The sequence below is a fragment of the Thunnus albacares genome, chromosome 8 (genome assembly GCF_914725855.1).
Source record: "Thunnus albacares chromosome 8, fThuAlb1.1, whole genome shotgun sequence".
Lineage (NCBI taxonomy): Eukaryota > Metazoa > Chordata > Actinopteri > Scombriformes > Scombridae > Thunnus > Thunnus albacares.
The window spans coordinates 31,754,883-31,771,905 of record NC_058113.1 but is presented as its reverse complement, the minus strand read 5'-3'; the positions used below and the strand labels follow the sequence as shown (position 1 = coordinate 31,771,905).

The 17,023-nt window shown below is 40.1% G+C and overlaps 1 protein-coding gene across 13 annotated transcripts in view; it reads left to right on the top strand.

Moving 5' to 3' along the window:
* mef2d (myocyte enhancer factor 2d) overlaps positions 1 to 17,023 on the top strand; it is a 110,864-nt gene that overhangs the window by 73,196 nt on the left and 20,645 nt on the right. For all 13 annotated transcript variants that reach the window (XM_044358355.1, XM_044358359.1, XM_044358358.1 and 10 more), the window contains 2 exons: positions 4,174 to 4,405; positions 8,554 to 8,607. In XM_044358355.1, the coding sequence (XP_044214290.1) occupies positions 4,174 to 4,405; positions 8,554 to 8,607 (286 nt within the window). The remainder of the gene's footprint in view (positions 1 to 4,173; positions 4,406 to 8,553; positions 8,608 to 17,023) is intronic.

Here is a 17,023-nt window from a genome sequence, read left to right as displayed (position 1 = left end):
ACTAACAAGCCCACATCTATCCAAGTTCCTCCTGCAGAACACCCGAACACCCCAACACACGTTTGACAAAATTCTGTAAACTTTTGAAGGTATGTTTATCACAAAATTACATGTGTAATACGTGTGTAATTTAAAATGTACCTTTATGTTCTTTCTGTCATTGTAAAATCCCACAAATTTCCAGAAAGATTACGGAGAACATGATGTCACTGCCCCTTTATGTTAATATTATCATTTATTCATTTATTAATTCTGACCTTTCAGTAACCGATATAACAGCAGATATACAGTACATTTACATCTTTTTCTTAATTTCTTTTCAGAGTTTTTAAAAACTGGATAAGAGAAACAAGCATTAGAATAAAATAAGGTTGTCTGAAACTGTAACATTTGCACAAAAAATGTATTTTTTGGAAAAGAACCATCAACACCAAACATCAATTTAAAAAACAAACAGCTGCCGTCAAGCCCTGGATCAACTGCAAAACTGCAAATTGGTGTTTAAAAGTGGTCACATCATTACTACTGAAAATACTCTTTTTTCTGACTGGCTGTCAGGTATCTATTATTTATTTATTTATTAGTTTATTTGTCAGGGACGATGCAAAAAAACCCCATTATAACAGGTTAAATTAACATGAAACAGATGTATTGCATATTGGATTTCTTAGTTAAGGCTAATGTTAGCGGCCCTTGTCCCTGGTCTCTGCTTTTCTACTTAAAATAATAAATAATTAAATCACATATTGAAACGCATCCAACAAGCCGCCGTTTTAAATGAGTTGAAGACAGTTTACTGTGTTAAACTGTCAGTCAAGTCACCGGTGAAACTACTAAACTAAATCAGGAGGCAAATGTTAGTCAATAAGACGATAATCTGGATATTTGTAGTTTTAAAACGTGGTTAAAAGATCAGTTACGGGTTTAAAATGTCACACGTTTCATAACTCTCTTAACGTCTTGAGGTTAGCGGGACGTCGAGCTTCGATTCCTGAATGTTGTATCAAAATGTCCTGTTTGTACTTCACTCTGCTTAAGAGCTAAATACCTAAATAGTGAAAAGCTGCAGTAAACCACTCCCCCCCCCCCCCCCCCCGCCCCCCCTCCGCCCTCCCCCCTCCCCCCTCTCAGCCATGTGAGGATAAATCCTTTCTAGTGCTGTATGCTCCGTGTTTACACACCTCCGTCCCCTTCGCACTAACCCTTCACCTCCTCATCCATCCCTCCATTTATCCACCCCCCCCCCCCACCACCACCACCACCACCACCACCACCCCCTCCCCCTTTCCCCTTTTACTCTCTGCTTGGCCGGTGTGCAGTGGTGCAGTGCTGTTAGATGCTATCTTCAACCGCCCTGGTCACCACTTACAGCTCCGTCTGTAAACTCACCTTTGCAAGCTTCCTCTTTACAGTCTGAGAACTGAGTGTTAAATCTCAGAGAGTCGGAGGAGTCAGGAGTTTCTTAGGTTAGTGGTTAAAAGGACAAACTTCTCCTCTAGCTTTACCTCACTTTTCCTTTCTACTTGAAACAACTTTAGTAATAAAATATCATAAAAGCGAGAGTAGCACTTTATTTTACGGGGACCATTATTTCTTGATAGTTTCCTAATGATTTCCAAGACATTTTCAAAATAAAACGTTGTAATTTGGTGCTAATTTTAGGGAAAACAGAGACAGAGAGAGTGTTCAGGTGATACATTTTCATTTCATTAATTGCTAGTGTATCCTATGGGACCATTATTTTTTATAGTTTCCTAATGATTTCCAAGACATTTTCAAAATAAAACTTTGTAATTTGGTGCTAATTTTAGGGTAATCAGCTCAGCATGCAAAAATGTGAAATTCATCCACTGGCAAGCAAACAATTCAACATATATTAAGTTCCTAACGATGAATAAATAATAAATTAATATTTACGTGGGTTTAAAGTGAGCTTTACTTTCAAGGAAATTCCAATTTTCCTTAAAATTAGGACAAAAATTACGTAGTTTTTACCAGAAACTATCCAGAAAATAACCTGAAATTACGGACTTGTAAAGTAAATTATTACCAAACAGAGAAAAGCATCAGCTTCAGACATATTTATCACTCTTTTCTTGTTTGTTGATCTCATTTCTCTTCTCTTTCCCTCCAAAAAAAAGAAAAAAAAGTTACAAAAAAAACATAGCTTGAAAGGAAGAGGCAGAGATCAAGGGCAGGAAGGTGCCCTCGTCCTCCTCCGCGTTAAACTGGGTCCCAGTACGAGTACAGTACCGCGCAGCACTGGCCCACATTCTATATATAGAAGTCCTTCTTTCAGATTCAGCTGGAACAGGGTGAATTGGGTCGAACGGCTGGACAACCCAAGGTCCTTGCCCTTGATTTTTTTTCAGGACCCTGGGCTGTCTGGTCATCTAGTTTTCAACTAGCCGACTTCATAAAAAAAAAATAGTCAACACAGTGGATGTTTTAGAGAATAAGATAAGACCTGAGTAGCAAACTCCTGCACAAGTATTTAAGTGGAAGGTGATCTGACATATATTGAAGGATACTTCCTAACTTTCCCCGAGATGAGGACATGTCAGTGGGGGTGGTGGATGTAGCTGTGCACGCTATGAAATGTCACCAATAACCTGCTGCTGCGACAAGACTTTTAACCTGGCATGAGATGTGAAAGGCGACAGCTTTTTGGCCTTTCCACCGAGTCACTATGCATGCTAAAACTGAGCAAGTGTGTGTGTGTGAAAGTGAGAGAGAGAGATTGGATATGTGTTTAACAGCCTGGGAAGAGTTCATTTCCAAAGCATTTTACATTTAAAATGACTTTTTCTAGTGTTTTTTTGTTTTTTTTGCATATTTTATCCTTTTGAATAATTGCAAATACTTGACATCACTTACAGTTTGATACTTTTAGGTTGATTTTCTTGCTACATTAGTGAACCTTGACAAGAAAACAGAAGGGTGACAAACTGTTCACTGCGATGAATTACTGATCTCCAGCTGGTCTCGAGTCATTCAGGTTCATTTTTATGTCATACTGACAATAATTGAAATCCATCACCTGCATCAAAGGTTGGAAATCAACATGATAATATATGATTTGATTTGGAAAACGGTCAGTAATAGTATAAAGTTAATGGGTTCAGTATGTAGCCTGGAGGATACAGTGTATATCAGTGTAGGTCTGTATGATTATTTTAGGTTCTCAGAAACTGTTTTTACACTAAAAAAAATCTTTCTCATCAAGTCTTTTGTGTCTGTAATTAAGTCTTTAGATGTGATTTTCTTAACATTTCTGTCAACTTTTTTCAAGTATTATTTAAAATCATTTTTATTCTAGTGCATCAACCTCCATCAACATACAATAGACTAAAAACTTCTGCTGGTTGCTGGTTTTCTCCTATTTGAAGTTATTCATGTTTTTACAATTCAAATAAAGACAAAAATGACTTGATAAACTGAATATTTTTTGTAGTTAAATGATTAATAGCACAAAATATATTTGATTTTTAATAATCTCAAACAGAGCAATTCTACAGTAATTTAAAATAAAACATTTAACAATTTGACTTCTAAACTTTCTTTTTAGATATACTGTACATATGCAAAAAAGTCATTTACTGAGCCCTATAAGTCTTTTAAAAAAAAAAAGGAAAATCTAACTCTGCAGTATGATTTTACAATCCCAACATAGTTTAAATTAACTTTATTCAAGACATTTCTAAAAATTAGTCTATTTCATCAAACAATAAGACAGATCGCTGCACTATAATTAAGATTAATGACCGTTCGTTCGTTCCAGAAAATTTGTTGTGCTGGAAACAGGTTGAAATGATTCTTCGCCTCAGTGGCAGATTCTTAACTCAAAGAAAATAAGTTGTTTTTTTTTAGCACAGACAAAATGATCACATATTTTTTTATTATATTTGTAGTCACATCTTGTTTTGGAAAGACTCTTCTGGTTGTGATTGGTTGTTTTGGTGCGACTGTGTGTTTTTCACCTGCAGGCTTGTTTGCACTGCTGCAGATCACTAACTGATCACATGTCTATTATTGTATAAATGTATGTGTGAGTGAGTGTGTGAGTGTGTGAGTGTGTGTGTGTGTGTGTGTGTACGTGTGTGTACGTGTGTGTGTGTGTGGAGGTAAACATCACCTCACTCTAAGCTCTGCCTCTTCCTGTCTCTCCACCAGTCTACCGTCCCACAGCCCACCTTCTCTATGCCAGTCACCGTGCCAGTATCCAATCAGAACGCGGCGGCGGCGGCAGCCCTCCAGTTCAGTAATAACCCCGGCGGCGCCCTGGTCACCACCACCTCCTTTGTCACCTCCACCCTCACAGACCCCCGCCTCCTGTCGCCACAGCAACCGGCTCTGCAGAGGAATACCGTGTCGCCAGGGTTACCACAACGACCAGCCAGCGCAGGTAAGAGACACAGCTGGACCGCTGTGGTTAAGACTGTGTGTCTGTACAGCTCCGCAGCATGATTGTGGTTCTGTGAATCAATAATTCTTATATAAATAAATGTCAGCTGCTGATTGATCCAACCGGTATATATTATAGCTTTTACATTCGCCTGGAAAAATCCTCTGATGCGCAGTTTTGCATTTCTGAAATGAATTAAAGGAAGTAAACTGAAGAAGAAGAACACCCCGCCAACAAAACTTCTTCAAAAAGAAAATCGAAGAACAAAAGACCCCACAGCGCCGCCCACACTGTTTGATTGACAGGTGTTCTCAGGGCAGTGAAGGCAGATAGTAGGAACGCCTTCTGCATAAAACGTGTTAATTCATATTACCAGAACACAAACAGAGCTTATTCTGTAGTTTGTTTGTTTTTTACCTGCAGGAGAAGACAAATGAATGCAAACAGTAGAATGAGGTCAACATCTTCCCACAAAAAATATGCAATGACTTGTAATGTAAACACACCTAATTAGGTGATGGTTATTAATTAGTAAATAAATCCTCACGCACACACATACTGTTGTTGATCTCTTGTAGCTTTTTTTGCTGATATAATGTTGAATTTCTACAGGTTTTTGACTTATAATTGGCTATAATTGATGCTTTTATAATACCACCGTATGTCAGTGTGTAATGTGTTGAGACTCTGCAGCTCCTCTCGGCTTTACGGAGCTTTTTAGTGAGTTTCAGCTCATTGTTTATCTGTCTGGCTGCAACTTTACTGTTTTGGTTCACTCTCAGCATCTCGCAGTGTCATTTTCAGCCTCAGCAGGCAGCTGTTTTCAGAGAAAAAGCTGTAAAAAGCCACTGTACACTACCTGCTCAGCACCAAAACAGCAAACAGACACAGTTAGCTGTAGACTAGCTGATGAACATAGTGGAGCATGTAGCAGCTAAAGAACCAGATATTTCCCTCAGGAGTTGGTAGAGAGCAAAAAAAAAACAGAGAGTGAATTCACCAGGTGGACAGAAACACGACTCCAAATGAATGATCACGTTGCTCCGTAACTGCTGGATGTGGAAATAAACAACTGTTTGCTAACAAGTTCAACATATCGATGTTTAAAGGTGTTGATATGTCAGAGTTGTGTTCACTAGTGGACGAAACATCAGTTAATGCAGGTTTAAGAATATTGGATTGAATATGTGTCATAGCTTTATGTGTACTGGATCACCACACTTGAACATGTCATCCCATCCTACGCAGCGATGCACTTCGAATAAACACTTCCTGACAAAGGACATTAACTTTGCAGTAACTAATCACCACTGCAAACTCTCATATTACACTGAATGCTAATTAGCAGCATGTTTCCCCTCTGTATCATGTATATGTGGGTCGTATCTTGTGACCACTGTTCCTCTTGTCAGTGGAGTAATGAAATATTGAAATATTGAATAATTAAAAAAAGTTCTGACCAATGCACAACAGTTTTTGGCATCTTCCTTACAAATACAAAGTGCTGCCAAATGTGTCTTATAGCTGTAATGCTAGCTAATTTGAGCCACCTTTATAGAAACGGTTGTCATGGTGATGTAGATACTTAAAGAGCTTTTTCATAAGGTGTATTATTTCTCTACCTCCTGTATGTAGAGGCACAGTTCATGTAACATCAGTGTTTTATTGAGTTTTCATAGAGGATTTTCTGAGTCGTCGAGCAGCAAAGTGACCGTAGATGTGAGTGTGTGTATCGATGTTCTTTCTCTCTCTCTCTCTCTGCAGCATGCAGGCTCAGTTACCTGTCAGTCCGGGTAACTCCTGTTTGCTCAATAAGCACACACTGCCTTATAATGACAGAAATCCATCATTTCTTTGACTCAGGCTGGTACACTCCCGCGTGCGCCCCGCTGCCTCTTTGTTGCAAACCAATCCTTCACTCTCTGACTAAAAGGATTTGTGCCCCATTTTTGCGTCTCAGACAAGGTTACTTATCAAGCTTTGTTCCGACCAGCGTAATCTCATTGTAAGTCAGAATTAGGTGATGTAACGTGCAACAAATGCATTACAGCATCTTTCATAACATGCCGTTCTACCGAGGCAAGAGGGTTTCACATAGCAGTAATGGAGGCCCCCACCCCAACCCCCTCCCCCCTCCAAAACCCTCCACCACCACCACCTCCTCCTCCTCCTCCTCCTCCTCATAACCTCAGCAGTTCAAATACTCTGCTGTACCCTGCTATGCATCCCACATTACCGGAGCTGTATTGGGTTCATCATATCTGCTCATTGGTGTTTTTCCGTGTGTCCGTCCAGCCAGATATTTTTTCAGTCGACCCCTCATGACCTCGACTTTCTGCCTTTCTGGAGAATCTCTCTAGAGTCAAAAACTGAATCTGTGCCAGAGGAGGGAAAATAAGTGTCAGAGCAGAAATATGCTTCACCTCCACTAACTGCAACATTAAAATGCTGCTTACATGTTAATGCATTAAAAATAAAAATCCAATAATATAGAAATAACTTTTATGTTGATACTTTAAGTACATGTTGCTGATAAGTATGACTGAAGTAAAATGTATTTCACAGGACTTTAACTTGAAATAGAGTTTCTTTACATTGTGATATTGCTATTTTAACTTAAGTGAAAGATATAAATACTTCTTCCACCGCCTTTGAATATTGATATACATAAATGTGTCCATACTGAGTATAAATTTGATCAGATATTTCCTGATCTAAATGAGGAAACTGTTCAAACGTTCGATTATATTTTATTCAGGAAATGTTCTTTATTTGACACTGATGCATTGAGCAATTTGTCATATTTTGTTAAAAGGAAAAGAGAGTTAAAACATGTTTGTATCCCCAAACTAAAGGTATTAAAAAAGTATTGTTTTGGTAGCTTAACTCAAGTGTTGTACTGGTACTGCCATGGAATTTTATACTATATTCAGACAAAAGAAAGACACATAGCAGATAAAAACATTATACAACCCTAACCCTGACTCCTAACCCTAACCATAACCCTGACTCCTAACCATAACCATAACCCTGACTCCTAACCCTAACCATAACCCTGACTCCTAACCCTAGCCCTGACTCCTAACCATAACCCTAACCTTGACTCCTAACCCCTAACCCTAACCCTGACTCCTATCCCTAACCCTGACTCCTATCCCTAACCCTGACTCCTAACCATAACCCTGACTCCTAACCATAACCATAATCCTAATCCTGACTCCTAACCCTAACCCTGACTCCTAACCCTAACCCTGACTCCTAACCCTAACGCTAACCCTGACTCCTAACCCTAACCCTGACTCCTAACCCTAACCCTAGCCCTGACTCCTAACCCTAACCCTAGCCCTGACTCCTAACCCTAACCCTGACTCCTAACCCTAACGCTAACCCTGACTCCTAACCCTAACCATAACCCTAACTCCTAACCCTAGCCCTGACTCCTAACCATAACCCTAACCTTGACTCCTAACCCCTAACCCTAACCCTGACTCCTATCCCTAACCCTGACTCCTATCCCTAACCCTGACTCCTAACCATAACCCTGACTCCTAACCATAACCATAATCCTAATCCTGACTCCTAACCCTAACCCTGACTCCTAACCCTAACCCTGACTCCTAACCCTAACGCTAACCCTGACTCCTAACCCTAACCCTGACTCCTAACCCTAACCCTAGCCCTGACTCCTAACCCTAACCCTAGCCCTGACTCCTAACCCTAACCCTGACTCCTAACCCTAACGCTAACCCTGACTCCTAACCCTAACCATAACCCTAACCCTAATAATATACATATACATATATTAATTTTAAATATTTTACTTGAATACTACAACAATGAATCTCAGATGGGAATCTTTTTTTCACCGTTTAAAATGAGTCTGACTTTCTTTTCCTCCAAATTTAACACAAGTACCATTGAAAACTGGCGAATCCAGCACTTAAAAATTAACTGGAAAATGGAGAATTGAAACCAATTATGGTCCTCGGGTAGAGTGAAGTGGGTGTCGATAGCAGTAGCACTTTTTTTTTTTTTAATGACACACTTGATTTAATGATTACAGTAGAGTATGCAGATGAACCGTTTGATATGAAATGATCTTTACATTATATTTTTATGACCGCGCTGTGTTCTGCTGTCTGCCGTAGGTGCTCTGTTAGGAGATCTGGGGAACTCAAATGGAGCGTGCCCGAGTCCAGTCCGTAAGTAAAGTCTTGTCCTTTCTCCTGCTCTTTTCTTCTGTCTGTATTTTAGCTGGAAGTTTTAAAAAGGGAATGATTCTTGAGTCTGACTGTCTGACAGACAGAGCGATGCAGATTATTTTATGTGTAGCAACAGGCTCGGTCACGTGTCCACAGCTCACACACTGACTCAAACACAGTCACACACACACACACACACACACACACTTAAACACAAGCATGAAAACACCTGTTGACTGGCGACAGCTGAGGGTCACAGTACAAGCTGCTTGTAAACAGTCCAAAGAACAGAATGGGTTTCAGGTTGTGAGAGAGAGAGAAACAGGAGAGCGAGTTTAAAAAGAGGAACAGAAACTGACAGAAAATTACATATAAACTCATGTGAAGCTCCTCAGAGATTCAGAATTGTGACATAGAAAGCAGAACTAAGTTCTTAAAGGTCCAGTATGTAGAATTTAGTGGCAACTTGGCAGAAATGGATACATAATATACATAAGTATGTTTAAATTACTGTATTGTATAATCACCTAAAAAATATGAATCGTCCTTTATATCTATTATATCTACATACGGAGCGGCTCCTCTTCTAGCACCACCATTATTCTACAGTAGCCCAGGATAGACAAACCAAACAACTTTTTAGTCAAGTTCACTGCTGCACCTTTAAATTTGACAATATTACCAGTCTGGTGTTCACCAGCTGATAAGTGACAGATAAAAGTGAGTTCAACATTCCTTTTTTCCAGCCTATGAAATCCAGTTCGACGTGTTTGACTAATTGAAGCATTTGTCACTAATTTGATTGCTATCTTTACAAATTAGTTCTGCCAATTGTAATAGTATTTTCTTTGTCTTCAGGTAGTGCAGTGTTTCCCCTATAATAGTACCGGCCTGGCGGGCCAAAAAATATTTTTTTAAATGTCAAAAATAACACCCAATGTCCATTCATTCGCAAAATAAATAGTGTTTGGGAGCCTCTGAGCGGCGTTGTTTCGGAACGTGACTTAGCATCTGTGTTGTTGCCTAGGAAACACCAGGTAGCGTAGCTCCTTTTTAAGGAATAGGGCAGAGCGTAAGCCAGTCCAAACCACTCAACACTGTAGTGTAAACATAAACATTGAAGAAGAAATTTAACACATGACAGCAGATATCAACAATCTAACGGCTAAATGCTAGCCCTGTGATGAGACTTCATTCACTCAGTCTGACATCGTGTTCATGTTAGCCGAGTTCTGTTTAGGAGTGAGGTTATTTTATTTTGTTTTGTCCTAACCAATCAGTAGCGAGTGACGTATCCATCATGCCGTCATCATTTTCCGTTGACATGAGTAATGTGGTAGCGGTCGCTTGGACCAGTTAACTCTTTTTTCTTACATTGGTTGAAGAAAAATGAGGATTTAATGGATGTTATTTCTGTAGGTCGACTTGCAGTAAAACATTTGTGGCCATTATTTCATTAATAGTAGCTATTAATGTAGTAAGATGACATCCTCACTCTTAATCCTGCCTACAAAGGTCTGATTGGTTGATCCTTTTTACAGCTGTGGTAAAAACATCAGTTTTCCGTAACGCCAGACATATCTGAATCTCTAAACAAACTGGAGATAACATCTAACAGTCTGTCAGATCTTGAACTGGAAACCAGTTGATTTAGGTTGATGAAAGTCAGGCCAAGAGCCAAATATGGAGTTACTGACACGTCATATTTAGAAACGGTGTCAGATTTATTCTGTAAGAACATTACAAATTAAAAACTCTGCTATCCTGACAGCAGCCTGTTTAACTCTCTTCAGCTCGACTCTTTCCCGTCTTCACCCACCGCTCCTCCTCCTCCTCCCCCCTCATCCCTCTGTCTACACCTCCCCTCCCTCTCCCCCCTTTCATCCTGTCTCTCTCAGCTGTTCCCCCTCATCTCCTCTCTGGAATAATCTGCCGCCCCACCCCAACCGCCTCCCCACCACTCCCCCCCCACCCCCCTCCATCCAACTGTCCCTCATCTTGGCACAGGACTCTCCTCAGAGGTGACTTTGACACTGGCCAGAGCTCTCCCCTTAAATCCCATTAGCCAGGACAGATACTGCCAGCCAGCTCGTAGTAATAGATATGGTGGGAAGGTGTTTTTTTTTTTTTTTTTTCTTTCTATATTCACTTGATAAAGCTTTTGTCTCAGGATGAGATGAGCTAGAAATCAATACATTTATATTAACTTCCCAGCAGTGTATCAGAGCAACGCGCCAAAGCCAAGCTTCCATATTGATAAAGCTGTTTCAAGTATAAACGTTTTACAAAATGATGCTTGTTTTAAAGTTTGTCTCGATCAATGAACGGCGTTTAAAGTCATGTAGTGGATTTTGAATAGTAAGTGCGCAGTTTTGTGTCATATTAAATCAAAAAAGAGAAAGTGCAGATTAGTCACACGATCAGATCACTTCCTGTTGATATCCTCTTACAGAATTAACTTATAAAAGACAAATGAACATTTAGTTTTGAAGGTTTCTTGGCAGTTGTCCAGATTTTTTCGTTGATCTTTATCTTGCAGCTTGTGCAAAAATACATCAACATACCTTATAAAGCCACAACTAACAATCTGTGGATTGTTTTATCTCTTAATGGATTAGTTGTTTTGTCTAAAAAATGTCAAACGATGGTGAAAAATGTTTCCCAAAAACCCAAGACGACGTCCTCAAATGTCTTGTTTTGTCTACAACCCAAAGATATTCAGTTTAATGTCATAAAGGAATAAAGAAACCAGAAAATACTCACATTTAATAAGCTGGAAACAGAATTTTGGCATTTTATATTAAAAAAATAACTCAAAACAATTGATTATCAAAATAGTTTGTTGATTAATTAATCAGTTAGTCATCGCAGCTCTGATGCTTTTAATATTCTGTGATAAATGTGAGTAAAAATGTAGAAATCCAACTGAAACATGAGATGTTGATGATGTTTTGAGGACGTCTTTACCTAATGATGATGTTACTAGTTGTGAGTTTATTGTCACATATTTCTGCAGTTGATCAGATTTTATTTTTTAGGGTGTAACTTTTTTTTAAAGGGTAAGGCCCAAATGTTTTTCTCCATCAACACACAGTAAAGAAAACACTCTCTCTGCTCTCTGAAAGCTTCATTAAAGGATTAATCACCCATTTATTTATGACTGATGAGGTCTTAATGACTGAAACATAGATTCATGCTTCAGAAATCTGATATAGAGACCAATTATGAGGGGATAGTGTGACGGGTGAGAGTATGAACAGTATGTTAGAGTTAATCTCAACAGGTGGGATTATTGGTTGTTTAAAACTAAATCACATTTGCAGGCAATCAAGGCCGCCGACAGCTGATGAAGCTCAGCTGTGACAAAACTTCCTCTCTGCCAAAAAGTTTGTCGACTCCATAAATCCATCAGTATTATTTGAAATAAAGGGATTTATTAATCTGTACAGCAAAAACTCCCCCAAAAAAACCCTTTTGATGATAGATAAAAGGACGCAAAATTACAGAAATACAGCATCGAAATTCTAGATACAGAGAAGTTCTATTGATTTCAATGGGAAGCAGGTTTTGCTGAAACAGCTCCTCCTAGTGGACGATGGTTTCTTCCGGTTGCTTTGTAACGTGTCTCTCTTCTAAACTCCTCTAAACATTTAGTTTTCTTCTACTGTTATAAATTAATTCCCAGTAGAAGGAGGTGTAGATATCTCACTGCTGAGTCGGTTTTTGAAGTTTTATGAAGGTGACTTTTTGTCGGGAGTCTGTTTATCAGTTCTTCTCCTTCGTGTGTCGAAACATGAAACCTCTTTTGTCCCGAAACGCAGCTCAGGTGACTCGATCCACCCGACTGATTGCTCCCCTCCTTCCTCCGCTCTCCTTCTCCTCTATCTTTTTATCTCTCACTTCCTTTTTCTTCTTCTCTTCTACCAATGCTTCACTTCTTTTCTCCCTCTCTCTTCACTTTCGCTCTCCTTTTTTCCTTTTCTTCCTTACGTCCTTCTAACCCCCTTTTCATCCTCTCATCATCTCCTTCTCCTTCATCTCCTATCTCCTATCTTCTTCTCCCTCCTCCTTCCTCTTCTCCTTTTCCCCCCTCCCCTCCTCTCCTCCCTTCTTCCCTCTCTCTCTCTCTCTCCCTCCCTCCTCCTCCTCCTCCTCCTCTTGGATCTGTCGTTCTCAGCTGTTGTCCAGGGACTCAGGGCTTCGGGAATGTCACCATTGACGTCACCCGGCATTCCACACATTCCCACGCCCAGCCTAGCGTAATAGGAGACATCACACACACACACACACACACACACACACACACACACACACACACACACACAGAGAGAGAAGGGACTCACACTTAAAAAGTGCACACATACACAGAGGAGAGCACATGTAAAGGGTACAAAAAAAGTACAAACAAACAGTCAACATACATAAATAAAGCCACAGACACATCCATGTGTTTCTGTGACTCACTCACACTTTCATAATAAGAGTATGATCATGTTGATATCATAACACAGTCATCTCACAGTGAGTCAACACATAGATATAATATTTGATAACAAACTTTAATTGTCCTTCGGCATCAAATATCTAATAATTGTTTTCAAGCTTCAGTAGATTCATTTCATAGTTTACAATCTCTTAAACAATAAAAGCAGAACTTTATTTTCTTAAAAATAAGAAAATACGAGTTGAGAATATCCTCCTTAATATCTGAAAGTAACTTTCTCCCATAAAATCTCTTCCCACCAGCGGTATCTCTCCATGCAGATAGTTTTGGTTTTATTTGTCTTAACTTTTCAGATATTCATCATCTTCTTCTTCATCAGTGTGTTTGAGGATTTTGGGGATTTTGTTTATGGTTTTCACAGCGCTGAACATTAATAAATGTCAACGTATTTATCCAGAAAACAGCATCCCAGTTACTCAAGATGATCCATTAGACCTCATTGTCTCCAGTTTTGTCTACAGGGACTATTTCTTCAGTAGAAAACACTTCCAAAGAAAAGATGTGTAGATTATCCGGGGACACGTTTCATATATCAGTATCATTTTTTTTTTGGATTATCTGAGCAACACAAATAGAATTCCTTCACTTCCGTTGTTTTGTGGTGGAGGCACAAAACCAAAACTATCCGCATGAGTAGATTCCAGGCCGTTTTCAGGCCACAGTCGAGACGGCAGACAGTTCAGTTAACGCACATCATGCAAAATGTTAAAATACCTTTCATCATCATCATCATCATCATCATCATCATCATCGTCGTCATGAGTTCCATTTCTCACGTCTGTGTCTCAGCGTTCTGTGTTTTGTCGTCCGACTCTTAATCTACACACCGATTTTCAAACAAGAATGCATGTGAGGGTTTAGTAAAAATGACTTTAGTGCACATGAACACACAAAAATGCATAAATAATCTGTGAATTCCTGTGAAACCGTTACAGTAGAGTGTAAACACACACACACACACACACACACACACACACACACACACACACACACACACACACACACACACACACACACACACAGATGCCAGCACTCCAGGCTGCTTTCTCTACAGGGATTTGTTGTTGTTGGCTTTAGGGCACCTGTAAGACGTTTCTGTCACATGATCACACTCACGTTCATGATGTGTGTGTGTGTGTGTGTGTGTGCGTGTGTGTGTGTGTGATTAACTCGGGGTCAACACAAAGCCGCCTAAGCCTCTTCTTTTACACACAGACACGAACACAACAAAACCAGCAGCAGATTCCCATCATCATACGTGTTCAGTGCGCACACGCACACACACACACACACACACACACACACACACACACACACACAGACACACACAGGCAGGGTCGCAGGATTTCCCAGAAGCACCTGATGCAGGGAGTCCACTATGCGTCAGTGATCTCATTGGTCAGATGCCTGTTGGGAAATAAACTCTTTGCCACTCCACCTCCTTCTCTCCCTCCTCTCTCCATCCCTTCTTCCATACCTCTTATGTCCTCCTTCCTTTTCTTTACTCTTTCCCTTTTTCTCTACCTTCCTCCTTTCTCCATCCTTATCTCCTTCTCTACCTCATGTGTTGTCCTTCCCTTCTTCCTAGTCTCCTCCCTCCTCCTCTTTCGTTCCCTACCTCCTAATGTTTTGTTCTGTCCTTTCTTCCTCCTCTCCATCCCTTACTCCTTCCATTTTTTCCTCCCCAAGTTGCCCCTTCTACCGTTTCCCCGACCTACTTCCTCCTATCCATCCTTCCCTCTTTTTATCACCCCTTGCCTCCTACCTTTCTATCTTCTGAATCCTCTCTTTTTCTTCCTCTTTTCCTCCACCTCTACCTCATTTCCTACTTCTCTTCCTTCCCTACCTCCTCTCTGCATCCTTCCTTCCTTCCCTACCTACTTTACCTCCTTCTCTCCTTCCTCTCCTCCTCCTCTACCATCCTCCATTTTTACCACCCTCGTCTTTCCCTCCCTCTCTTTCCTTTCCTCCCTCTCCTCTGTCTGTTTCTCTTCTTCTCATCTGAATGTTTTTAACTTCAGACTTTCTTCCGCTGCTGTTTTCTTTTTTTTTTCGTCAGATTTTCTTTTTTTAGTTTATGGATTACGGCTGACTTGTTTTACTGTTTAAGGGAAAAAAAAGAAAATGAACAAACAGTAACTTCAAAACGAAGTGTTCTCAACACAGCTCTTCGACCTCATCGCTCTTAAATCTTCATCTATATTTTCCCTCCCATGTGTTGTCTTTTCCTCCATCCCGCCTTTCTTCCCCCTGCTTCCCTCCCTTTGAGCTGATAGCAGAGGTAATCTGCAGTTGTTGTTGTTGTTGTTGTTGTCAGGTTCAGTTTGTATATGGGCTGTGTGTGTGTGTGTGTGTGTGTGTGTGACTGAGATGAAGCAGAGTCACATGCCGCTGTCGTCTGGAGGCAGCGTCATGGAGAGCTGCTATCTGCTATCACACACAGACACACACACACACACACACACACCCTGACTTCGCCTCCTTTCCATGGGGAATACAGCCTCCGTGTGTGTGTGTGTGTGTGTGTGTGTGTGTGTGTGTGTGTGTTAGGGGCTTGGAAAGTCCCTGCTCTGCTCTCTCTCCCCCCTTCATACACACTCTGACTGAGTCTCTGTTTGTGTCGAACTCGTCTTTTAACCCCAGCAGCACGGACAGGCTGCTGTCTGCTGGAGTCTTGTAGTCATGACACCCAAACCCCCTCCTCCCCCCCCAACATCCCCCAACATCCCCCACATTTCTTAAAAAACAGCTTCATGAAAGAAAAAAGCAATAAATGAAAACACACTAATCCAGAGAGCATTAAAACACGAGTCTTAAAGTATAAAAGATACAAATGGATTAAAAACTTAACAGGAAACAATCAGTTTCCTTTAAAAGCAGGCGTTAATTCAAAATATGCAAACACACACACACACACCTACACACAGGTAGTGTTTTGCAACTGATTGTGTATTGTTGTTGGGTCTTACAGAGTAAGTGTTGCGTTGCATGTTAGGAGTCTGGAATGTGACCAGTTGTTTGAAAGGAGGGTGCGTTCAGCAGACATAACGTTCACTAATGAGACCTGTCATGCAGCTGGAATGCAACCAGGAGGGATAAAATACAAAACACTGCAAAAAAACAACAAAAAAGTGTCAATAAACCTCATAAAAAGACTCAAATCAACAATGAACTGATCTACTAACAAGTGTTGATAGTCACCCGGCGAGCTGCTGCTGCCGCCGCCACCGGGTGACGTGTTCCTTCTTTACCATGAACACACACACTGTAGTTTATTTTAGCTCAGTATCACCGTCCCGCTGCCAGAAATACTCACCAGAGTGACACATGTGTGGATTAATCCGACACTCTTCTTGAAAAACTAATCTGTGCTGGAAGACGAGCCGTGACTAACAGTTAGTTTCATTATTAAATTCATCTGGAGATCGTTTTCTCAATTAATCAATTTTGTCTGTAAACTTTCAGAAAATAGTGAAAAATGTCCAAAATCCAAAACATTAAGTTTATTATCAAGTGTGAGAAAGAAGAGAATGAAATCTTCACATTTGAGAAGCTGAAACCAGTGATCGTTTAGTATTTTTGCTTAAAAAATGACTAAAAGGATGAACGAATTGATTATCAAATCCTATTGATCGACTGTTTTAATCAACTGATTGTTGCAGCTCTGATTAGAAACATGTCTTTGAGAGAGAAAGGCTCTGCACGCTTGTCTAACGCAGGTATTTAAAGAGAAAAAACAAACTTTCTGCCTTTAAACCTTCATCTGGACAAATCTCAGAGCTTATAAAACAGGCGTTCAGGCAAGGACACATGGGAATTGTAGTTCCCAACCTCAAAATACATACAATGAATGTGATATATTGGAAACATGTTGAAATAATCTCACTGCATTTGAGGATTTTTCACAAGTTT